At 33.2% G+C, this 25898-nt stretch overlaps 1 protein-coding gene across 5 annotated transcripts in view; it reads left to right on the forward strand.

The window, feature by feature from the left end:
• Positions 1 to 19890, forward strand: part of LOC138701344 (uncharacterized) — a 133951-nt gene extending 114061 nt beyond the window's left edge. For 2 of the 5 annotated variants that reach the window (XM_069828152.1, XM_069828171.1), the window contains 2 exons: positions 19334 to 19447; positions 19612 to 19890. In XM_069828152.1, coding sequence (XP_069684253.1) covers positions 19334 to 19447; positions 19612 to 19831 — 334 coding nt within the window. In that variant the 3' untranslated portion in view covers positions 19832 to 19890. Of the gene's footprint in view, positions 1 to 14103; positions 14977 to 19333; positions 19448 to 19611 lie in introns of those variants that run through there. The other 3 variants (XM_069828161.1, XM_069828206.1, XM_069828240.1) reach the window with 2 other exon arrangements.
• The last annotated feature ends 6008 nt before the right edge of the window (positions 19891 to 25898 follow it).

Here is a 25898-nt window from a genome sequence, read left to right on the forward strand (position 1 = left end):
ATATCTGGTTTATTATGCAGTAACAAATTAAAAGTAATATCTTACCACGTTTTGGTGGTAGGTTAATCTAAACGAGATTTATGAAATTTATTTACTAACTATAAGTAAGTATATTTTGCCCAGAATTCTGTTTTTATAATGTATCTGCGAAGTTATTATATGAAGGAAGGATAAGTTTAATACATTGATTGTTTTCTGTGTCTTTAAAGTATTTTTTGAGTGTTATTAGAACCGGAAATTTATTTGAAAGTTCGCAATATTTCAAGCATACAATGTTTAGCCTAAATTACTTACCAACATTGTTTTAAAGATCTTTTAAGTTAAAATATGTTTAATATTGCTATTAAATAGTCACACCATTCACAGTGAAAGATATGTTTTGATCTAAATGCTGTATATTATTGAATATACAATATCCAGTTTTTGATAACATAAAAGTTATTATTTTTCTGTACCGAATAGAAATTTCTGCTATCTCAAAGTAATCGAATAGTATTTGATGTTTAGTCTGCTTTAAGAAACAAAGAGATGGGCAATCCCCCTTTTTATTCACAAAACCATGTAAACTATAAATCAGACCTAAAATATATGACTTTATTTACTTAAGCAAGAGATGAGTACTCGTGACTTAAAAATAACTTAAATCTCTACACCATTCAGAAGTTAAATTAAAATTATGTTGTACTTATTTTATTGAAAATATTTTTGAGTAAATAAACTTCCCAGTAAAGTAGATTGCCTCCACATGGTACCCCCTGGATTACAACTAAATGATCAACACTTAATGTTTTCACATGCATCCCACAAAGAAAGCAAGCTGCTCTTCTAAGACCGAACTCCTGAAGATCTTGGACAATGAAAGTATACACAGTACAACATAAGCTACATTTGACGTAACCAACCTATACCCAAACATACTCATAAAGGATACACTATAGATACTTACTTACTGGCTTTTAAGGAACCTGGAGGTTCATTGCCGCCCTCACACAAGCCCGCCATTGGTCCCTATCCTGAGCAAGATTAATCCATTCTCTATCATCATATCCCACCTCCCTAAAGGTCTTTTTCCCTCCAGCCTCCCAACTAAAACTGTATATGAATTTCTGGATTCGCCCATACGTGCTTCATGCCCAGCCCATCTCAAACGTCTGGATTGGATACACTATAGATACAGATGATAAATGATCTACCCAGTGAGATACAACAAACTGAAGGGATGAGGACATCAGCAGGATATCAATAAGAAAATAAATATTGCACTGCAGAAGATGTCAGATGGGTGCTTTCAACATGAAGATTAATACAAGCAAAACGTTCTGTCAGTTGTTTATGCCACAAACTGCCTTAAATTAATATTAAAATTGACCAGGAAGTCATTGCAGATAAACAATACAGTATATCAAATATCTGGGTAAGACACATTTTGATAAAAGATTAACTTGGAAACAACATACTGAAGAAATTGCTTAAAAAATAAAAAAATTAACTTGGAAACAACATGCTGAAGAAATTGCTTAAAAAATTTTAAAAAAGTTCTATCATTACTTAAAAGATTGGCTAGTTCTAAATGGTGTAGTTCAAGACACTTTAAATATGATATATAAAATATTTATATATACAGCTTCCGCAACAAGATCTGCAGCAACAATCGATACCATGATCTGCAGCAACAACTGTGTGTGCTCGTTATGTGTAAAAATGTGTGAATGATACCATATCCTTCGATGTGAGAAAAGGAAGAAGACTTTGACACAATATAGCAAAGACTAAATAACTAAATACTCATTGGGTGCTCTTTATCTTTATTATTAAAATTTTTATAAAACCAATACTGTAATACAATTCTGAAGTGATGGTAACTGCTTCTAAATCTGTTATAAACAACTTTGAATGGTACAAAATCAAGCACTCAGAATCATCACAGGAGGAACAAAATCCACACCTATCTTGGTCATGCAAGCTCTAACAACACTTCATTACGCAATCACATAGAACAAAACAGCCTTAGTTAATAGGAAAAGATACGAAGCATACCCAAAAACACTTACTGGAGAAAGTACAAAGCACACCTCGAAGAAAACTTAAAGAGTCAAGACGGATTTTACTAAAATAACACACAAATTAAACAGAAACACGAATTCAGTCTTTAACCTGAAATTCTTCCACTACAACAATGTCCACTAAATTACATAAATATACCAGCAGAAACTAGTCTTGTCAAAAATATGAACAAGAAAGACAACATAAAAATATAAAAACTCTTTGCTCTAGAAACAATACATTCGTACAGTAGTTGAGTTTCCACTTTGGTCCTTTTTCTCCTTTTTTTTCTTTTAGTAAGGACACAAAAGCACACGAATCACAATTTTCTCGTCAAACATTCTGAACTTAAATAATATTGAAACGTATTTTTGTTATAACAAAATAAATTTGTTTTATTACAGCGACACAAGAATGCATTCAAATAATAATTTATGTATAACTTTTTATTGGCATAGTAGTATCATCATATTGATAGCTGTCCAAATCTTGGATTTAAAATATCAGCATCCTAAATGAAATCCTAACTCTGACATCTTGGTAATAGAGATTCCCAACCTTAATGCAAATGACATTCACCCTTAAACATAGCCAATGATTACTATAACCGAATTAATCCCTTTTCTTGAACATCACTTAAATTTCCACATGTTTGTGTAACTTGTCAAATCCAGCATCTGTAGGAACAATATTAAATATACAAAATATAACAGGAACAAATATATGAAAAAAACTCGTGCTAGATGAACAGATAATTTGCTTCTAAATAAAACCTTGTGAAATGAATAAAACAAAACTGCAGTATTTATAATAATATAACAAATGAAAAAGTAATGCTTTATCTGCTTTAAATAAACATATATTGAAGTTGATAAAAGAATTTGAAATGAAGTTCCGAAGATGTCCGAAAATAGGTCGAAACATGTTAACAAGGTAGCCTACGTTAAAATTTAACACAAGAAAGTTCTTATCACACATATTCCGAAGTGATACAGTGTTAAAAGTTATGTAATCAATATGTATGAAGTAAATTTGTGATATTTTGGACGTATGAATACTTTGAATAAAAATAATGATGATGGTGGTGATGGTCATAGGAAAAACTGAGTAGAGTTTATTTATTTGAAACAAATGTAATTTTCTTATTGAGATTGAAGTTAAATAGTACCATATAAGTAGAATAAAATCGTAAAATACGGAAGTTGTGACTACTTTGCACAAAGTGAATGCAGAAATAAGATGAACATTTCAAAGACTAATAATTACTGTTATGTTTCTTTCGTTTATTTATTTTTTATCATTTTTTTTTAGAGTTTATCGAATATTTCATTAAATATACAACTATATGACTCCCTATTACAATTCTAATTTGGATCATGATCTGAAGTTAGAAACCATTGCTTTAGTTGCTTTTTTCCATAATGAATGTCTCTGACTCCTGTGTGGATCATCTCATTGGGTTTAGAATTATATTCCAGCAATTCATTAATGACACATGGTTTTGTGGGTTGCTCATCACTTTTACCAGGAATCAGCACAATATTTAGAAAGAAAAATAAATAATTCTGTGATAAAATTGCCTTTATATATAATAAAATAGCTGCTTGCCATCTAGAACTGCATGTAAGTTAATGTTGTAAAGCTTATGGCACATTAGGATTGCACTAGTTTTTATAGACAGTAATTTTTTGATAATTATTTTTAACATATATAATGCTATGGTTGGATAATACTCTCATGACATCTGTTCACTTGGTGATGGGTAATGTGAAGGATTTGACGTTAGCGAGAAAATAATTAAATCAGCTGTAGTTTCTAACCAAAGAAATTGTGGTTATGCCAGGCTGAGCCTGTGATATAAAATTATAAGGTGGATGAAGTGCATGCAAAGCGGATTTTCCAAGTAACTTCAGTTTGTTCTACTCTTTTTATTTCTTTGTTGCTCATTTATCATCTTATCTCAGCTCATCATTTTTAGTAAACTGTGTAGTTCAGAAGAGATGCTAGACCTAAGTAAATAACTACCAAAAACTGTAAATGTTAGAATGATAAAAATATTTAATTGTGAAATGATGTTATCCTAATCATTAATCACCTTCACGGAATTAAATTTATGTGATCTGTTTATGATGTATGCTTAAATTTAAAGTAAAATGTTCTACATTCACCAGACGTGTGCCAGGTTAAGCCTACTATTTTTGCTTAACTTTGTATATGTTGGACTGAATGACATTTAACTTAGGTTTCAAATCTGAGCGTGCATTAAGTCTATTTCACTTGAGTCAAAGAGGAAAGTCCCTTTTCACATAAACGTGATGTGGAAAATGGCATGTGCAAATTCAAATACCCTGTCAGGAAGTTCAGGATATTCACTTCTTAATGATATCCATAAAGTTGTTAAACCTGAATTCAAATTAAGTAGCTTTAATTTTGAGTATGAGAATTAAATACTATAGTTCTTGAAATTAAAACTGTCCATTACTTAACATTTTTTGTACAGGTATTTCTTTCTTTTCTTTTTTTTTCATATAGTATTTTTTTCCTCAATTTCTACTTATAATTTTAATTATGTTACTTAACTTCTAGTGTTATATTATGTAATTGGAACCGCTCCAGGCACGAGCATTTGTTCTTCTGGATGCATACTATATAGGCGTATTTTAAATATGTATATGTAATTTGTAATTTCCATAAATTCACTGTTGCTCTCTTAGTTTTACTGACAACATTGAACTTTAAAAATATAGGAATAGATCTCAAATCCAATTGAATTCACTGTAACTATCTGAAAAGTAGCTTTGAATCTGATTATTGAGGGCAGAAAAATGAATTAACACAGGATCAAAAATTCAGGAGGTGAGTGCACACCAGTAGGTCAGGACCCATAGGTTGAGAATTGCTGTATTAATTGAATCATGAGTGTAATTTCAAAAGAACTTTTTTTTTTTTTTTTTTTACTCATTACTATAAAATGATGAAACTGTTTTGACTTTATTAATGTAATGCTTGATGTAATTTCTCTGCCTCTCAGCCATAACTTTCTAGCATATTGGGAGATTCATGATACCCCTCAGCCGCCCAATTTTGTTGAGTGTCCATTGTCAAGTAATAGATAGCTCTTTCACACTCAAGAATTGAATTCCTTGCATGGACCTTTTCAGCTTTTAAAAATAAGTTTAAAACTAATGGGCTTAGATCTGAGAAGGCAGGAGTGTTTTACTTGATCAACATCTTTATTGACATGTGGATGGGTGTTGTCATAGAGAATGATAAGTATTTTGCAGTGTTTGATTTGCATAACATGTTTTTCGAGCACAGTTTTTGCAGAAAATTATGGTACTATTGATATAATATAATAGCAGTGCAAACAGGTAATAAATCTGTCTTAATGGCACTGATATGATCATATATGAAGATTATCATCTTCATTTGAGATGTTTCCCATCAGGAGTTCTTGAGCCAGGAGAGTTGATACCTGGTGCCGCAGCATTTCAAACACAGACTGTTTTGTGATAAAAAATGATATGACAGGAAACAAAGAACGAGTGTTTGTATTAAATGTCAGGCTACAGCTGATAAAATATTTGTATTTATTGCTTTATTCATACCAATATTCTACTATTTTGAGTGTTTGTTTTGAAATTACCCTTTTATATTTAATTTTTTTCATGGCTTTTCAAAATGTCTGACGTAATACCACAGAAGAACAAAATTAAGTGTGCAGTACACTAGTCCAAAAAAAATAGTAAAAGTAAAAATGGAGTTGAAAAGTTACATGTCCACTTAAAGTAATTACTATGTTAAAATGGCAAGAGTTCTGTTTGTAAAAATTATTATATTAAGCAATTTATGTAATTTTTTTTTATATTATAGTATCTATATAGTAAAGTTAGTGTTGTTTCAGATATAAATAAAGTGTTCTTTCAGATATACAAATATATCATTTGCCACATGCATGATAATGTGAGTATTAGCAACTGTGGTTGGCTTCATTATTGTAAAAATGCATGTTCTTGTGTAGGAATGTAATGATTAGAGACCGGATTTTAAAGGGAAAATTTTTCATCAAAAAAGGACAAAAAAAGGGAAAGTTATAGCCAAAAAAAGGGCTTGAAAAAGGACTATATTACTCCCCAAAACACACTTCAGCACATTCGTGGATATACGTGGCACACACAATCTTACATTTATCTCTTCACAACATAAGGAAAGTGTTGTATTTTATATAGTCCAAAAAGGACTTCAAAAAGGACTATATTACTCCCACAAAAGGATGCTATTTTAATTGAAAACACACTTCGGCACATTCATGGATACACATAGCACACACAAGCTTATATTTATCGCTTCACAACATAAGGAAAGTGTTGTATTGGATCACATTCAACATTTCAATATGTTTCAATATGATTCTGCCTCTTTGAATGCAGAATGTCTTTATAAACAGAAAATGACCGCTCAACATCAACTGAAACCAGAGGTGAAAATTCTCTTTTTATCCTGAACTCTAAATCAGGACATTTTATTAGTTTTTCAATATCTGGAATCAGAAGAAGAATGATATTTATTTTCACTTGCTCAGAAGTTATAGACCTATCGAAAAAAATATAGGAAAATTACCTAAATGTTTGCGATAGTCTGTCAAAAAAGGACCAAAATAAGAGATGTTTTTAAAATAGGGGAAAAAAGGGAATATGGACTAAAAAGGGAAGTCAAAACCACATAATTTCGTCGGTGAAAGATAGTTTTGAACATCGTAATTAATTATTTCATGTTTCATGTTGAAATAAAAAAAATGGATTCCCTTTAAAATCCGGTTTCTAGTAATGATACAGGGTACAAACAATATACATATGAAAATGTTAAAGTATCAGAATAGTAATGGTTACTCCAGTTGATGGTGATGATTCTGCTCCTGGTGACTTGGAAAGTGGTGAGAATAGTGTCAGTGGCTGACATTGAATGTTCAAATCAGTGATGCCCTGTGTCAGGCCCAGTCTCTCTGTAAGTTAGGACACTATTAATTACCATCTTTCTGGCCAATATTAGCTCCCATGTTGGCCCTAATTATAATGCCATGTTTGTGACTAAGTGTTAGAACGCTGGTCTTCCATCCAAATGGCCTGGATTTGATCCCCAATCAAGTCATGATTGAATTTGTGATGGACAAAGCAGATGTTGCAGAGGATTTTTCTCAGGATATTTCCATTTCCCCTTTCATTCCACCGACATACTCCAACTCCCCCTCATTTCATCTGTTATTTACAATTTACTAGGCTGAGTTGAAGTTCTGGGGGTAGTACGAGTTTCTGATGCTGATATGAGAAGGACTTGGATCTCGAGACCCAGGTGCTTATCAGATGCTCATCTGGTTGGGTTCACGAATGCCATCCAGGCAACCTGTTGGAGTTGGATAATCATTGAGGGCACACAACAGGCCAAAGCATGCCTAAGTGCATGTATCTGTTTTGGGTCCAGCCCTTGAAAGACCAAGGCAAACAAGCCAAGCCACTAGTTAGAGCCATTGGCGCCAATTAAACGTGTACCTCCTCTCTTTAGTATCAACCTAAATAATCAGTAGACATGTTCTCATTGACCACTCATCTTACTCATGGTTTTTCTGTGTTTCTTAAAGTGTGAAGGGTATACAGTAGAACCTCTATTATCCATGCTAATGAAAGGGGTGAACTGAACGGTTAATCGAAAAAATCGAATAATCCGTACCATAAAATATTTTCGTGAATTAAGTCAATAATACTTACACTTTCGTAATTTCTTCTGTGGTCTTGTATTTAACATACTAGTTAGTGGATCAGAAATTCTTCAAAGTAGGCCAAAATCTGGTTGTCAACGGGCAAACAAACTCCATGTTATGGTTGTTTATGGTGAGATAGGAATAGTGGAGGTCTCATATTGTGAATTTATGTACTTTAAACATTTTATTCTTGATTATACTCGAGCACAGTTTAACTCTAATCTCGTATTCTGATTTGCCATGAGCCACAGTTTCTCTTTTCAAATCACTTGATTATTTGCACTTTTTTCAATACTTAGCACAACACGTTTTCTTTTAACATCCGTGGAAGACATTTTACATATAAGTTATACAGTATGGCAACTCGAACAGTAGACCATACTGTGTAAGGATAAAGACTTGTATTGACTAATAAGTTAATAACACTCTCTAGAAAAAATACGTACGGTACTAATATAAAGAGTCACAGTACTTCATATACTGTATTTTTGTAGCAAAAAGAAAAACAAAAGGAGTCGGATAATCTGCCAATCATTAATAAGAGTGACGGATAATTGGGGTTCTACTGTACTCCAAAAATGGGTAACTAATCCACTCCTGCTGAATTTAGTTTTATTTTCAAATTCAAGCAGTTACTTCCTTCAGCTGTTAATGACCTTATCTTGATGATGAGAGCTTGGAAGAATCAGTATTCCAAATCTGACTCTCAAAGGATGAAACTCACTGATTTTCTGGGTTCAGGTCTCAATGATTGTGGGAAAGGTATACTCGTAGCTTGATAGATTACCAAAATCTGGTTTTTATACTTAGAGAAAATAAGGACTACTTTGGGAAAAGAAAGGGCGAGGACTTTAAATGCCCTTATTTTATGCTGCTTTTTTCTGTTTGGAAATTTATCTAATAAAAATTATCATCAGATTGACTTCACAATAATAGTTAACGATAATTTTGTTGGAATGATTTGGTTTGTGACTTTTTTTGATAAACATGAATTTACTATTTTCTTTTTTCCATTATTATTGAAATTATAACAAAAGGGCACAAACAAGGCTCCAGAAATGGGCTTTTCTATTCACCATACACAAGCTACTGGGGATACAAATTTTGTTAATTTTCAGCTTCTTCCTATTTGTATATCTGTTACAAGTGAGTTAATTTTTTTTTCGTGATAGTACAGTGCCATTTTTCATGTGTGCAACAATATGCAACTAGGCTGTATATCTTCAACTACTGTTGTTCCATGTGGCATAACTCTCAGCAGAGAAGTGATAAAGTTGAATTTTTATTAATGCATTAAAAAAGTATCCTTCTATTTCATAGCAGTTAGTGGAAATATTTTCTGCCTGCATGTAGGCATAACAGACATATTCTTAAAAAAGCTCGAATTTACACGAAGAAATTGTTAAGGATATGTGAGAAAAAAGTTTCTCCTAATATGATCTTTTGTATCTTTTGAGTGTGGGGATTGTACTTATACACATTATTATTAAACTTTTTCAAACGTTTATACTGTATATCACATGGCATGAGATTATGAAAGAGATTTCCAGTTTTATCTAACTTCTCTTCTGTTCTACTTCTGACCTCATGATTTTCGTTTTCTTATCTACAATAGACCTGCTACTTTTTTTTCATTTAAAGTCTTGCATGTCATGCATGTTCTGATCGGAATAATAATTCAAGAAATGTTCTGTGAAGTGTTATTATTGGTTCCAACTGCCCAGTTTTCACATAAGTATCATATACAAATAACTATTGATCTAATATACATTGTACTCACACTGAACAACTGATTATCAGCAACTGACAAACTTGTTTTTCGAACTGGAGTCACCTAGAAGATCACTTATGTGAACTTAAAGCACATATAACTTAACAGTAGCCTATACTGATTTTTCTTAGAAATACCATCCAGAAATGCCTTATTATGAAATGCATGCAACATGCTTCTCTAGGTTTAGAGAAGACCTTCACCACTATGCAATCTGCTTGTAGGTTGTTACACCGTAGCTTAAAAATGACACTGTATATTTAATTTGTATATCTGAAACTCTAGACAGAAGGTAAATGTGTACTATACATTTGTTCTTATTGATGACATAGAAGGAACAGTAATTACAAACCTACCATCAGCAATTTCATATTTAGGCATTGATCTTGCCAACTGGAAGAATTTGAAAAGTTCTTTCCTTCATGAAATATTAGCCATAGAAATTCTATTAATTTGACTGTAGCAATATGATTCAGTGCAATAATTTCTTGTTGCCTTCTGCAATGAATTAGAAGGGAGATGGAAATACCCCAAAGAAATCTGTCCCGCTATCCTCTTTGTCCACCACAAGATCCACTTGGATTCAGGAGGATTTAAACTCGAGTATCTGATATATAAAACCAGTGATCTAGCACATTCAGTTAATATGCACCTAGATACTGTATTTAAGACGTAATAAAGTGAATTGATTACACTGGACAACAAATTTAAACTTCGTTTCTGTCCTTTAAATGAAACTATGTAATTTTAACTAGATGAGAGGTGCTGAATTCATTTCTGAAAATCAAAATTTTCTAACACATACCATTTTTATGGTACACGCACTTCACTTATTTACACAAATTTGTTACACTAGCACATAAAGCAACCTTTGTTTGGCCAAAATTCACAAATTAAAATGTCTTTTTTGATCTTTTACGTTTGTAGACACCTTCTATAATCCCTCAGATGAGTGACCAGCAATATTCAGTCAGCATACTTGCATTCCACCTTCCACTGAAGCACTTTTCGAAGGTAGATATATGAAACCTCTCTCCGTGTTCATTGCTTACAGCACCAAGGTTTTTTTGGAAAGAAGTCCAGATGGCTGTCAGGAAAGTATATTTCCAGTGACATGTTGCATCCTATAAGGTGAAAGTAGTGCAACATTTCACTAACATTAAATAACTTTTTATTTTGGAGAAACAGTACATGCTGGACAAAAACTGCAGATTCGTTTTTGCGACCACAAAATACATCGAATACATATATTTTTATAAAAACGACAAATTTCATGTTGTACAGTGTTATCAGGCAGCACATCTCACTTGACGTTATGTGTCAGAGGAAGAACAATTGTTTGTATGCATCTGAAGTCTGACTAGTGTAATATGTAGCTAGTCAGTGATATATGCAATGGAGAGGGAAAGGAACTGGCCACCCTACCCCATTATCTCCTGGCCTAGTTGCCTCATAAGTGGTACCTTCTTGGTATCACTTGTGAGGTTCAGACCTGCCTTCGGACAGTTGACTGAACAACAACAACAACAAAGTGAATTGTGTTCACAAATTATATTGGAATAGAATAGAACTAGCAGGAATGTAGCCGTAGTCACTTTAACCACTGTGTCTATTTATTTTAAATTTAAAGTGCTGATTTAATTAAAGAAACCTTTAAACCTTAGTTGCCTACAGAAGCTTGTACATAGTGGCTTTTAATATATTCTGCTCCAGACGTATAATTCTAAACAATGAGGTTTATTGAATCACGATTGTAATTTCATGCCACATCATTTCTTTATCCCACACAGCTGACACTTGAGAGTTCCATTCTGTGGATATGTTTGCTAATACTTCTTCAGTATACCCATTAAATTTCAGTCAGTCTTTTTCAGGGCCGAGATCTGCTTGTAATAGGAATAGCCATAAATTATGAACACATTGAGGGGTACCCAGACTACCTTTTATCTCTGTTTTGCTTTTTTTCACCAATTCCAAATCCAATCGAAGCTTTTCTTTCAGTTACCTACTTGGCGCATGAATAGGGATATTAGGCCATACATCTGTTCAGGTGTTGTCATCATATAAACTATTCTTGAATAATGTTAAAGGGAAAAATTGTTCCAAAAACAGGTATCGAACCCAGGACATTTGGCTAAGTGCGCCAACACTCTACCGTCGAGCTATCCAGGAATGATACACAATCTCGGTCCAATTCTTCCTTTTTATGTCCACATACCTCAAGTGAGTTTGACAAACGCCAATGGCTCAACATAGAGTGCATACTATCTGTATGACTAGGGTGACCAGATGCCCTCTTTTGTCCGGACATGTCCTCCTTTTTAGGTCTTTATCCGGGGTCTGGGCAGATTTTAAAAAATCTAGAAATATCCTCCTTTTCGTAACTTGTATGCCTAATATTTTGAAATTATCTGATTTGACACCTTTTTCAAGTAATTTGCCAGTATGTGACAGCAGCATCGATGGAATATACTCTTTGCTAATGATCATAACTCTCTTTGCTCCTCCTTTTGATAATAATTATAGTTCCATTGGCTTTCATATGTAGCAAACTGTAAAATAATTTTATATTATTAAGTTTTATCGTAAGTATGCTGTAATAAAATAGATATTGTCATAATTTTAAATATAATGTAGTTCCAAGCCTAAATATAAATATATTTTCTGTCCTCTTTAGTAATTATAGTTCCCTTGACTTTCATATGCAGGTAACTGTAAAATCATTATTATTAAGTTTTGTCATAATTATTTTGTAATAAAATAGTTATACAGTATTAAAATACTTTTAAGTATGATATAAGCCTAAACCAGAGTACATATTTTCTGTCCTCTTTTTTTTTTTTCGAACAATGTCCTCCTTTTTGAAGTTTTGTGTCTTCTTTTTTTATCGATGTGAATCTAGTCACCCTATGTGTGACTTTAATTGTGTTACATGTATAACGCACATGTGTGTTGTTATGCTGATCTAGGCTTCCAGATTTAGCTTCTTGTAAAGTTGATTTGAATAAGTTAAAGGGAAAAATTGTTCCAGGATGGATATCGAACCCGGGACCTTTGACTATCTAGGAACAATACACAATCTTGGTAAATTCTTCTATTCTTTCCATGTTTCTAGCTGAGCAATTGACAACAAAATCACAGTTTAATTGATATCTGTTTCAACTAATGCATTTCAGTAGTATGGTGTACTGTATATAAACAGGTATTATTACATATAAAAGGGGTCATGGATCATTGGGAGTTTTTTTTTATTATTTATTTATAGTCACTTGAACTGGATTTGAGGGAGATGGGCTATGATTGTAGAAACTGGATTAATCTTGCTCAGGATAGGGACCGATGGTGGGCTCATTGTGAGAGTGACAATGAACCTCCAGGTTCCATAAAAGCCATAAGTAAATCACTTTAACTGTTGTGGTCATATCACGACTTTACTATGGATTGGAAATCATTTTGTCTGTAGTTCGACATTTTCTCTAAGCCAAAGACATCTGACGCCCCAACCTGAGATGCTCTCTCACCATCATGACATCCATCAAGCTGCTGGCTGGACACTTAAACCCTGACCAGATTGCCGTGGTACTATCTCACCAACATGACATCTATTACATTGGCTGAACACTTAAACCCTGACCAGACCACCGAGGTTCTCTCTACCAACATAACATCTATTGTGATAACTGAACACTTAAACCCCCAACTGAACTGCCATATATCTCTGGGCCGGATATTTAAACTTTCACCTCACAGACTGTCTCATGTGCAATGTTGCAATGATTATGATGACTGGACTACTGAAATACTACTGTCAGAGGGTTATGAATCTGCTTTTCGTGGAAATTGGATACCAACCCAGCATTTGTCTCTGTTATTAGAAAATTATATAGGATAATAGATTGAAGAAACAACGAAAAAATCTCAATCAGGTTGGCCGGCTCTGAGGTTTGAACCCAGAACTTCCTGAATGCAAGCATCTGAGCTATCACACTCAGTTAGTGGGAATTTGAATGGATATATTCTCACTGATGCCTGTCAAAGCTTTCCATAATCGTTATCATGGTATTGTGTTGCCAAGAGTTGAAATCAGAGTAATTAATAGGTCTGGAGATAGGATTTTGTTTTAATCTTCTTTATTCACAGACAGGTAGATTGTTTACATGTCTCTTGCACGAGGTCAGTAACTTCGCTTTCATATCTAATAGAAGTGACACTGAGATATTTCTGCTTAAAATTCATTTCCTCCACTGGAATTAGACCCACAAACCTTGTGCCCAGGAGCAAGCACGATAACCACTAGACCACTGAGGCTGACCTTTCTTTCATTGGTGATTGCAAAGAAAAGAATAAATATCCCCTAGTGTAATGATGTCGTTTTGTTTATACCCTGTATCATTTACAATAAATCTTAGGTATATCCTGAATATATCTCTATGTAATGTTCCATAATTATTGAGAAACAGTGTAATCAATAGATTATATACATAGCTATGTACATTTTACTGTTAGAGAAATTTTAATAATAACTTCTTTCTAGGTGTACAAATAGCAACTGCAGTGCTTTGCTGAAGACTGATAACGAATGCACTACGTTATATAACTCAAGAAATATACATAACCACAAAGAAATCAGCTGGCAAAAATTAGCAAGAAATGTGTTCCATAAAGCTTGTAAATGTAAAAGATGGGGAATGAACAGTAACTTTTTATGTTCGTGTGTTCCTTCTACAAGTAATACTAACACTTCTGAGAGCTATCATTCTAGTAAACAGTATCGCAATAAGTGCCTCAAGTAACTGATATAATTTTACCTAAGACCTAGAAACATTAAAATGATTGTTGTGTATCAGTGTTCCCGGTGTGAATGGTGTAAAAATGAAGACACAAAATTGTGGTTATACTCTATTTCTGCTGTGACAACTTTATGTTTATATGTTTCTGTGTAATCAAGTATCAGATGTTGGATTAAAAAATCGTTTCTGTATAAAATCTCTATAAACTATCTGTACATATAGACATCCACGCTATTCATCAGAATGTTTAGTTATAATATTATAGACTTGGAACATTATGTTTTTTCCCTTAAACGTGAGATTAATTCCTTATCAGAATAAATGTATCTTTTCACATAAGTAGTAACGCATATATTTATGAACTATTTTGTCCCGAAAAAATCATGTTGAAGATGTTCTGAAAGTGTTAACGTTTAAAATTCCTCTCTCCTGAACAAAACAATTATCCAGCCCTTAGGCTGATACTTCTTAAAATTTACTTTATGTATGGTCACGTCATGCCATGTTATGCTTTTTTTTTTCTTTTGCTAAGTTTTAATGAATTTGTTACTACCTATTGTTTAGCCAAGTTATGTGATATGGTAAAATGTCTCTTCTACATCCTTTTTTTTTTTTTTTTTTAGAATGGCAGTTTTCAAACAATAAATGGAGTAAATATACTTTGTTCCTGATACACCTTGAATTATTCTCATCTGCTTGCTCACATGTTCCTTCTTCCTTATCTCAATTTAATATCATATAAAACAGGTCTGTACTAGGTATACTACTGCCATTCAGTGTGTAAATATTGTCCATACAATGTTTTACTCCCCCACATCAGTACTCAGAAGAAGATATGCTTGTGTCGAGGTAGATTAGTCTCTTCGCAGTATCTGTACAGAAGGTAGTTGTCTAATTCAAATGTATCCTTGATGGATTTCTTTTTCCATAGCAAATACAAACAACTTTGGATATAGTGAACTTGGTTATAGTGAACATTCGGCTATAGTGAACCTAAATTGTTGGTCCTGACCCGCATACATTAAAATGTACATTAATATTTCTGTTTGTAGTGAATCCTCGCTTCGGTTATAGTGAACCTTGTATCCTGACAAATTCTTATTTGAAGTCAAACCTTCTTGTATGAAATTGAAAAAATGTTTTGGGAACAACATTGTAAGTTTCTTACTTCTTTAGTGAAAGGACAAAGGTAGGATTAGTGGTTCCTAGATGATGAGCTGTACTGTAAATCCAAGTGACGCATGATGACCTTGTCTCACTCCACCGTCGAAGGGTTGACATTCTATTCTCAGGCACTCTACTCTACTGTTATTTCTAATCCTCCACCATCAAAGGGTTGCCTTTTGTTTTCAGAAACATTTTCCATTATGACTGATCGCATCGAAACAACAAAAAATGAAATTGCCTTCTTTTATTAAAAGAGGACGGACATCATGTCCAGAGCATAAATGAAGGTAAGATTTCGATGGCTTTCAAACTCCATCGACCTCTCCCAGTTTCCATTAAGTGACCCTGGAAATTCCAAGGCTGAATACGCAGTCATGCCATAAACAGAGTTTGTCATTTCTACGTGATCTAGTGTTCCAACAGTGAATATACTGTATAAAAATATCGAAGCATGAAGTGTTTTCTTTGGAAGATGAGGCGAATATTATAAGTGACATTGAACGTGGTCTCTCGCAAGCGGACTTGGGTCGACAGCATAGTTTAAGTAATCAACTGTGAGTAACAGTATACAGTGTAATCCATTCCATAAAAATGTACAATAATATTTTATTTTCTTGTTCACAATTTTATTAATTTCTGTCATTTAAGGAGAGGCACTACGAATATAGTGAACGAAATATGCAAGTCTGCAGAGGTTCACTATATCCAGAGTTGACTGTAATTCTAAAAGAGCTATATTTTACATAGTGAATAGAAAGAAAATTATATTTGTAAAATGGTAAAACATTGTGCTTATTATGCAAGTTTGAAATAAATCAGCTATGCCTACTTAATGTAAGAATATATTTTAACTCTCATCACATGAACAAGTCTGGAGAAAACACTTTTAATACAATCATATGAAATTTTCTGGAGAGACTAAAAATTAAATTTAAACAAAAATTAATATTTCGTCTTCATAAAATTAAAGTAAAAATTCTGTGCGTATATGTTACATGATTTAAAAATATATGTGCCTAATCCTCTAAATCGTTTACACTGCTTGCCTGGGTAGAACCAAGTTTTTATTAGGTTTTGTAGTTCAAGTATACAAATATAATTTTAAAAAAGTTATTCGACTATGAGACATGTTTTTCTGGAGTGTGTAACTGTCGAGGAACCATTCTCCTAGTGAAATAGGAGATCTGACATTGGTATGAAAGTTCTACAGCTTGTCGAAGAGACAGAGTTGAGATAATTATGTTAAATTATTGCTGGAATTACTGGTATCTATACAAAAAGCTAAAAGACGGATGTATGTGAAGCTTTATAACATCATATTTCATTTATGAATCTGGCATTTCTGTAAATTCTTTTAGCTTCGCTATGTCATTGTTGTTACAAGTATAATAGTCCTTTAAAGTTATAATTACATTTTTTCCCTCAATAATGTAAGTGAAGTAATTTGTGTAATACAGGGTTTCCAAGAATGAATGGTGGGGTTTCGATTCTTGTTTATAAGAAGCACAAGTACAATATAAATTGAACTTCTGAGATAAAATCATCAACTCAGTTTTTATCTATTCAGTAAATTTCGGTATGAACCTCATTAATAGCTCAGCATAGGTCTTAACAAAATTCAATTTCCATCCATAGTGTATCAAAAACATCAGGATTAATTTCTAATTGCTTTCTGATTCTGTTCTGAGGTAATGTAAATCTCTGATCTTCACACAGTAGACAATATTTTTCACGTAACACTATAAGAAGAAGTCCAGTGATGTAAGGTCGGACTTCTTGCCAGCCGTAGTATTGGAACATTCTTCCAATCCACCAATCAGGAAATCACGAACGTCACTAATATAGTATGATGGTGCTCCATCATATTGGCATGTGGTCTGTAGTTCAGTGGCTTCAATCTCTTCAAGTTGAGGATATGCAAACTGTTCAAGCATGTCCAGATAAATGTTGTTAGTGATGTTTGCTTCGATGAAAAAGTGCAGTCCCACAATTACATGTCACCTAATCCACACCACTTATGAGTTTGGGAGAGCTTTGGAAGTATTCCTGTATAATGTGAAGGTTTTTCAGACCCTCATATTCGGAAGTTGTGTCGATTCACATCATTCATTAACGTGACATATAGCTTCATTTGAAAAGAGAATGCTGTCCAAGAAATTCGTTCATCAAAACGTTGGAGCATGTGAATGACGAATTCAGCTCTTCTCAGTTTATCATTCAGCTGAAGGTGCTGGAGATGCTGAATTTTTTACACGTGAAGTTTTAACCTCTTTCATACAATGTCGTGCAAAATTGATTTTGCAAGTTCAATAGGACTGTCTGATCTTTTCCACTTCATCTTCCAAATCCTCGGTTATCCTGTTGTTCTGCCTCTCTCTACATTACCTGTTTCTTTTAACAAACCATTGATGGATCCCAAACACATACAGGTTACTGGAGTAATATTTTGTTCTTACAGAAATATTCGGACTGTATATTACTTCTGCAGACAACAATCACTAGTACCACCTACAAATCTTATACACCAACTTACACAGTGAATAGAGCACGAATAAATTGAAACTTATCTTTATGTATTTATTGTATTTTTTCTCGTCTTCTTTTATAAGTTGCGTCAAGGTTATATTTTTATATAAATTGGGCAAAATATATTATACCATAATGCAAATTTGATTTTAGTTAATACATTAGCACTTGAATAAAGTCCCCCCCCCCCACTTATAAGTCAGTAACACGTATATGCTGTAAAGTATTACACTGATATGCATTTCAAAAAAATGTTTTCTGCTACAAGAGAAAACATTTACTGATTCTAGTTAACTGAAGTGCCCTGAATCCGAATCTGTATTCATATTTTCTGTATCACGTCAGGTTTTTTGAAAATAAAAATGAAAAAACATAAAAATTGGCTAAGTTCATTACTTTTTTTTTAAATAAATTTAATACGATAATCTAACTTATATGACTGCTTCTAGGTATTGAAGGTTGTATCCGAGCCTGTATTCAGATTTTCTCTATTGCGCAAGGTTTTTCTGTAATTTTTGGAAATAAGAACGAAAAACTTCAAAATATAAATAAGAATATCAAAACGTCAAATAAGGTATATTATTTATAAAAACATATTTTAACACCGTGATATAACATTCGAGAGTATAAAATTAATAAAAGTAATTATTAATGTAATAGGCCATCTATATTATTATATTATATAATTAATTGATTTATAAGTAATTTTACTGCACCACTTAAGAGACTTTCTTTTCACAAAATAAACACACATTTAAGACACATTTGTACTGTACCTACCGGTTTCAAGGAGTGACATACGAATAAATGTAGAAATGAAGTGAATTTTTTTTTTCAAGTTTCCTAGCAATATTAAGCAAGAAAAATGAAATTTAGGAATAGGCCTACTTTGTTCATAATTTTTAATGTATGTTGTTTTATAACAATTAGTGATTCCATTATATCTAAATTCCCAGTTTTAACGTAATAATAATATAATTTATCTAAGGATATATATACTAATTTCAGTATTTATAAATTTTCATGAATTTCGAAAAAACCGTTACGCCTATTTTTTTTTAATAGAAAATTGGACGTGATGAAACGAAATTACATATGGGCTTTGTAAATATCCATAGTGGGGAACTGAAAAACATAAACAGTTTCTTTGTAGCAAAATGATTTGCTTATCAGTGTTATTGGTAATCCTAGTATTTGTTAATAATTTCTGTTTGCTTTTTTTGTTGGAATAATGTACTTGTTCTTGCTTAATTGAGACATTTTGTCTTTCTCTTTATATAGGTTTGAAAAAGAATTTTTTGTGACTGAAACCAATAGAGGTAAACATTGTTTAGTATTTGGCCAATACAAGTATCGAAAGGCACGTGAGACAAAAAAAGGGATCATCAAATGGAGGTAAAAGAAATGTTATGATTTTATTACATAAAAATCTATTTATTTTAAGAATTATTGAACTTAATTTTTTTTGCATGTGAGTCGCAAAATGTGACAATGCGTTTTTTTTAATTTGACTTGTTTATAAATAACAGTAATTTAGTAACTTATGTATATATTTTTAGGTGCACAAATAGATCATGCAATGCTGTACTAAAGACAGATCCCGGATATACCACTTTGGTTTATACAAGAGATGTTCACACACACAAAGAGGTCAGCTGGCAGAAATTACGGAGAAATATGTATCGTATACATTGCACGTGTAACAAGACTTTGTGTTCATGTGTTTCTCCTCTGAATTTAGATTCTCGTGTTTCTCATGACTCTTCGTCTACATTATAGTTGTAATATGAACATTCATGTCTTTTTTACTTATTCGTACATAAAAGTTTATAAAATTAGTGTAAGTTTCACTTTGAAGATTACTTAGTCAATCTTACCACAAATTAAAATTAATTTGCTCACAATAAGAATGAATGAAATGCGTTAATGAAAATGAACATATTGAGAAGTTATAATTATCAGTGTCTGCTATATGGAAGAATCTGGATGAACAGAAGACTGAGAAGAGTTTTATGAAACATTACCTGTACCTAATTCCCAAAAATGAGATATTCTATGGAGTAATGGAAGACTGCAACAATAGCCTAATGTCTGGAATAAAACAGTGGTTGTGTCTTGTAACCAATGACATGGAGGTCCTGTTACTGCCCGTGTCTCACGTCCTGAGCCAAAAGCTCCATAGTGCTTATAGCCACGCCTTTTAGGTCTGCTCGGACGTCACAGTAGCATATTACATGTTCTGAAAACATCCTATGTCATTGCAGGGGTCCCTACCGTTTATAATGCTGGATACTCTAATCGTGGGTACCACTATCGCTATTATCTCTGATGGCGATTTCCTAAAATGTATGTGCACACTAGGCCACTCTTCGTTCAGTCTGGACAACTGCTGAATTACCATAGAGCAGCAGTTCTCAAAGTATGTTCCGGGGTTCTGTGAGCCCCATATGATTTTAAATTTTATTTCATACTTTTTTTTACTTGGTTATTTAACGACATTGTATCAACTACTAGGTTGCATCGATGGGATTGGTGATAGCGAAATGCTATTTGGCGAGATGAGGCCGGGGATTCGCCATAGATTACCTGACATTCGCCTTACGGTTGGGGAAAGCCTTGGAAAAAATCCAGCCAGGTAATAATCAGCCCAAGCGGGAATCGAATCTGTGCCTTAGCCAACTGGACTGCTCTAGTGGCTATTTTATACTTAGTGGATATTATAAAAATATATAAATGTTACGAAAATATGAATCAATAATATAACATGAAACCACCGATAATAATAGTAGTAGTAATAATAATAATAATAATAATAATAATAATAATAATAATAATAATATTCCAAGAATATGCGTAATATTAATATGTTTAATGAACATCTAAAACGGAAAATAATACTTACCACTTTCATCACTGGATTCTCTGCGTATGTGTTCACTAAAACAAAATACCGAAAAGACAAAATGCAGAAGTACAGTAGAAATGAGACTACAACTTTTCACCATAAAACCAGATTGCAGGCTTAGAAAGCAAATACATTCGTCCCACTGAACAAAATTATTGAGATACTAGCTTTCACTTGTCTGTTAATTATTAAATACTAACAAAATATTACAAAGATTCTGCAGTTACACTTTAGATTAAAAGGGATTTCATGGTGGAGAAAGTTTGAGAAACACTGCCATAGAGGAAAGAGTTTACGGATATGTACATATGACAACCGTAATCGCGATTAGGTCAATAATCTCGAGTAGAAACTGTAGTCTACCACTGGTATTAGTTTTTAGTTACTGGAATTGATGAGTAGGACATAATTTGTTTTGTGAAGAGATAGCCTATACATTCACTTGTCCATGGCTGATCCTCCTCCATAGCTGAAGAAAGGAATCCTAAAAAGTCCGATGTGTTGAACGTAGGGTAGTAGGCACATGCGGTACCCAGGACCTCCCACTCTCCCTCTCTGCATCTCGCCCCGCAAAGAAACAGCTCAGGAAGTGAGACACAGGCAGTATGTGTCTAATATCAGGCTTGAAACCGTCCCCTCGAATAAATAATAATAATAATAATAATGACAAATAAAATAAACTATTAGAGTAAAATCCCAATAAGACTATCAGCAACCTCGATATCTAGGCCTACGTAAAACAACAGCTTAATGAGTCCACAATACCTACGGCAGATGATTTGTTGTTATGGTTGTACTCTTTCAAATTAAAAAGGGAAAGAAATTTTGTTTGAAGTAGAAGAACTTCAAGGAATTTATGAGTGAGCCAAGAAACAACTACTGCATATCAATGATTAAGAAGTGATACCTCTTGTCTGTAAATTTGCAGATAAATAAAAAATTATTTCAAAAATTAATTTTCCTCAAAATATACAAACTTTTTATATATGTTCTTGCTTTGCAATATATTCTACTGAAGGACAAAGTATTAATTAACTGTTCAATTTTGTAAACATAATAATAATAATAATAATAATAATAATAATAATAATAATAATAATTTAGTTACAGTAAATAATCACTTTTGTAGATACGAGGTATCAATGCTTAGCCATCGATATGTTTCACTGTTAAACATAATGCAAGTGAACACTATGCAAGTTGCTTTTCTTTCTGAGAAAACTCAAGCAATCTAAGAGCAAATGAAGCTGTATGTTACAGCAGTGAAAGATACCTGTTTACCTGACAAGTGAGTAACTTTCCCAATGATGGTCTAACCACAATCTTTATTTGAACAGAAGTAATCATGTATCACAATAGTGTAAGGTGTCAAATTAGTTCGTGTGCAGTGGCTTGAGGATGCTATAGGAAGTAAAGAGGAACACTTTTCATGTATCACAACAGTCCGCAGATGCGCTGTTTTCTCACTAGGGTGCTAACAGATTGAGTTACATACATGTTAGAGAAGTTGTTAGAATTGTCTATCATTTACCTGAGAATAGAGATGAAACCTGCGTACCACTGATCCTCTAGTATTTCTAAAAATGCCATGTGTTTCGTGAATAATTGCTACAGCTACAGGTATACAAACAGTCAGCTCTTCTGCAGTGTGTTGGGGTCTCATACATAGACCAAACATTTCATTTTCCCCACAAAAGTAATCCATACAAGTAAAATTGAACAATTGAGGTGACTAAGGTAAGGCCCACATTTGCCATTTCAACAGTCTTGGAATGTTGCATCTACTGGACTGCACCCGAGCACGAGCATATGCTCATTTCAGGTATCAATTCATATGTATCATTTCAAATGTAAATTGTGAATAAATTAGAATTAATTAGAAAGTCCTTGGCCTCTACAATAAAGTGTGCAGTTGTGACCCAACCCATAGTGGAAAAATTGCACACCTACTGGGCTGTTGTTACATACGAAATTGTTTATTTTTACCTCTTCCTTCATCCCTGAGTCGTTATAAGTGAATTAATTTGGCAACCTGTTTATTATAATATTGGTATCAAATTACAATATATTTACCATTGGTACTCAGTCGTCACTCTCTTGCAGAGATGAGGGTAGACCTACATGTACTGTATCTTTACTGAGCTTTAAACTCAATACTGACGTATAATCAGTAGTGAAGCGTGACACAATTTTTGGGTAAGCTGGGTGTCGGAAATAGTGATCTAGGCCGTGCTTTACGTCACTAAAAGATAAACGAAATTCAGAAACGCTCCTGTTTTTAATTAACTAAATTCTAAATTGATGTTGTCCCTTCTTCGAAAATGTTTGGGAAAGTTCAGCTTAACCTGCCTACCCTGACGCTTCGCCACTGCATATAATTAAGGGAATTCTCTCTCAGCTGACACCAAAGTCTCTTTTTCTATTTTCCAAAAGTTTGTTGAATTGAAGTGTAACTGCGAACAAGGATCTATGTTACATTTCGCGAGTTTTGTGAAAACATGCTCCAAATTCTTTGTTGCTTGCTGAGTCGAGATGCATAGTGTAACACAACATAGACCCTTGTTCCATAAAAATGATTCTGCTATTTTTTCAGTATTATTTAAGATACCAGATTGTATATTCATTTTTGGTATTAAGAAATCGTTCACTTTTCAAAGACAGAATAACACTGCCTTTGTAATGTAAAACATCTGGTTGAGCTGATGTTATAGCTGTGATTATTGTAGATTGGCGCAGGAAGCACAGCATGAACATTTCATGTTTGACATAGACCAGGGCTGCAGAACTGGCGAGAGAGGGGTGAAGCATGGGGAAAGTGTTGGTTCCCCGTCCACAGTCCACTGACATTGAATGACATCTCTGTGACCCGTACGCAGTCATATAACATAGACATTGAATACAGATCCCCTCCCGTACCAAGTCAATGATGCAGGGTGGAAGGAGGGGATGTGTGACGTATTCCGCCATATGACATATGCCACAATTGGCACCCACTTCTGCAAGCCTGACATAGACTCTTGTTCTACAATATTTAAACCACATTTTGCTTGAGAATTTTTTGCATAGTGATGCCATCTGTTATCGTAAGCTAAAATTAAGTATATAGCTTGTTAGAAGAGGCATCATACACCTTTGTTCTGAAATAACTCAGTTTTGTGAAAATTGTTACATAGACTCTTGTTCGCAGTTATGCTTCAATTGTAGAAGTGATTTTTATTATAAGTATCTAATTTCCAAACTGCCACTTATATGACAATAAAAAACCAATATCAGCTACAAAAAAAAAACACTGTTATTAAGGAAATTATCTGGTGTTCCATTTTGTCTGTCAGGATAATGGAGATACAAGATTTCAGTTTACATGGATATATTATGTACTGGTAGTTGTAAGAGGTTGGTTGGTTGGTTTCTAATGGCAGACACTGAAGATTTGCTTCATTTGTCTTCTGGCATCCCAATGAAGTTCCACTATAGGTTGTTATGCCTGTTGTGCCAGTTTTGTTATTCATTCTGCACCACCTAGGGGACATGTACAGCTCAAGATCTGCTGTGGACGCAAGTAACTTTGTCCACTGTAGTTTTAATGATTCATTAAAGATTTAAACTTGAGAATGAATAATTTAAAACATTAAAATTCGATTAAAAATTCATGCGAATTGTGGTCTCTTAAAATATTTTTATCTATAATTTATTTTGTGAACAAGACGCCATGATGCTGGACTCATGATCTTGTGGACACGGATTCGATCCCCTGTATATCCCCGATTTATGACTTGTGTGGAGGGAGCCCATGGTCCAGGTAACAGAGGTTTCCTCTGGGAGCTCTGGTTCCCTTGTGGTATCCCAACAATCTTCATCATCATCTTATCTCATCACAGGTGTAACATAGACCACACTACTATGTCGATAAATTGGTTAATTGATTTACACAACTGGCTTCATATGGGTAAATGATGGAACAGTCAAGTACCTGTCATTAAACAAAACAAACAAAAAAAAACAACAACAAAATTGCGATCAAAATAAGATGGAAGCTGCTAGCAAAACCACTGCCATAAAATGTTCATCTATGTGATTCACTTCTGACTGTTAATTACATAGATATTAATTATGTTTACTTTTAAAATAATCTAATTCTTCTTATATTTAGTGTTCTTTTTTATCTCGAAATACTTTATGGGCATTAAACTTCCCGCTATTACTTTGATAATGTTATGTATAAATCACATATTATATTATACCTTTGGGTACTTTCCTATTAAATAATTATATGGTAGTTTCTTTCATATTGTATTTCAAGATTTTTGTAAAATAAAAAGTATTTTATTCGAATTTCTTAATTTTTATGTATAACGTTCACAGGTCTCAAAGGCATTAGTTTGCATAGAATTCTATGTAGGCTATATTTTTTTCTGAATATGAAGTGTAGAGTCACTACTATTGCCATGTAGAAATGTACATTTGCATAATTAATTATTCTTAAATTCCATCTGCCAAAACTGCTCCATTATTGAAACCATTTTATTTTATCTTATTCCTTAGTTGTTTTGTACAAATTTTTTTTTTCAATTTTTAACTTAAAATTACATTTTTCTTACGCATTTATCACAACAATTGTTACAAATAACGCCACCCTTGTAAATTTTTCAAGACTGTACTTTAGGAACCATAATTAAACTGTAAAGAATCAAGTTCCTGAAGTCGTATGATTTGTAACAATTTTTGTGATATATAAGAATAATGTAATTTTTAGTTAATAATTGAAAAACAAAAATCTGTACAAAGCAATCAGCAATCACAGCTTCAGAACACTAGCAAATTAAAGAAATGATACTTCTGAATAGTTCATTCTCTATTTGTAATATTCTTTTACTATAAAAATAAAGAAAAACTGTATTTTGCTAACAACTTCAAATTAGTGTAACTCTGAAAATATTGAGA

Source organism: Periplaneta americana, chromosome 1 (genome assembly GCF_040183065.1).
Source record: "Periplaneta americana isolate PAMFEO1 chromosome 1, P.americana_PAMFEO1_priV1, whole genome shotgun sequence".
Classification (NCBI taxonomy): domain Eukaryota; kingdom Metazoa; phylum Arthropoda; class Insecta; order Blattodea; family Blattidae; genus Periplaneta; species Periplaneta americana.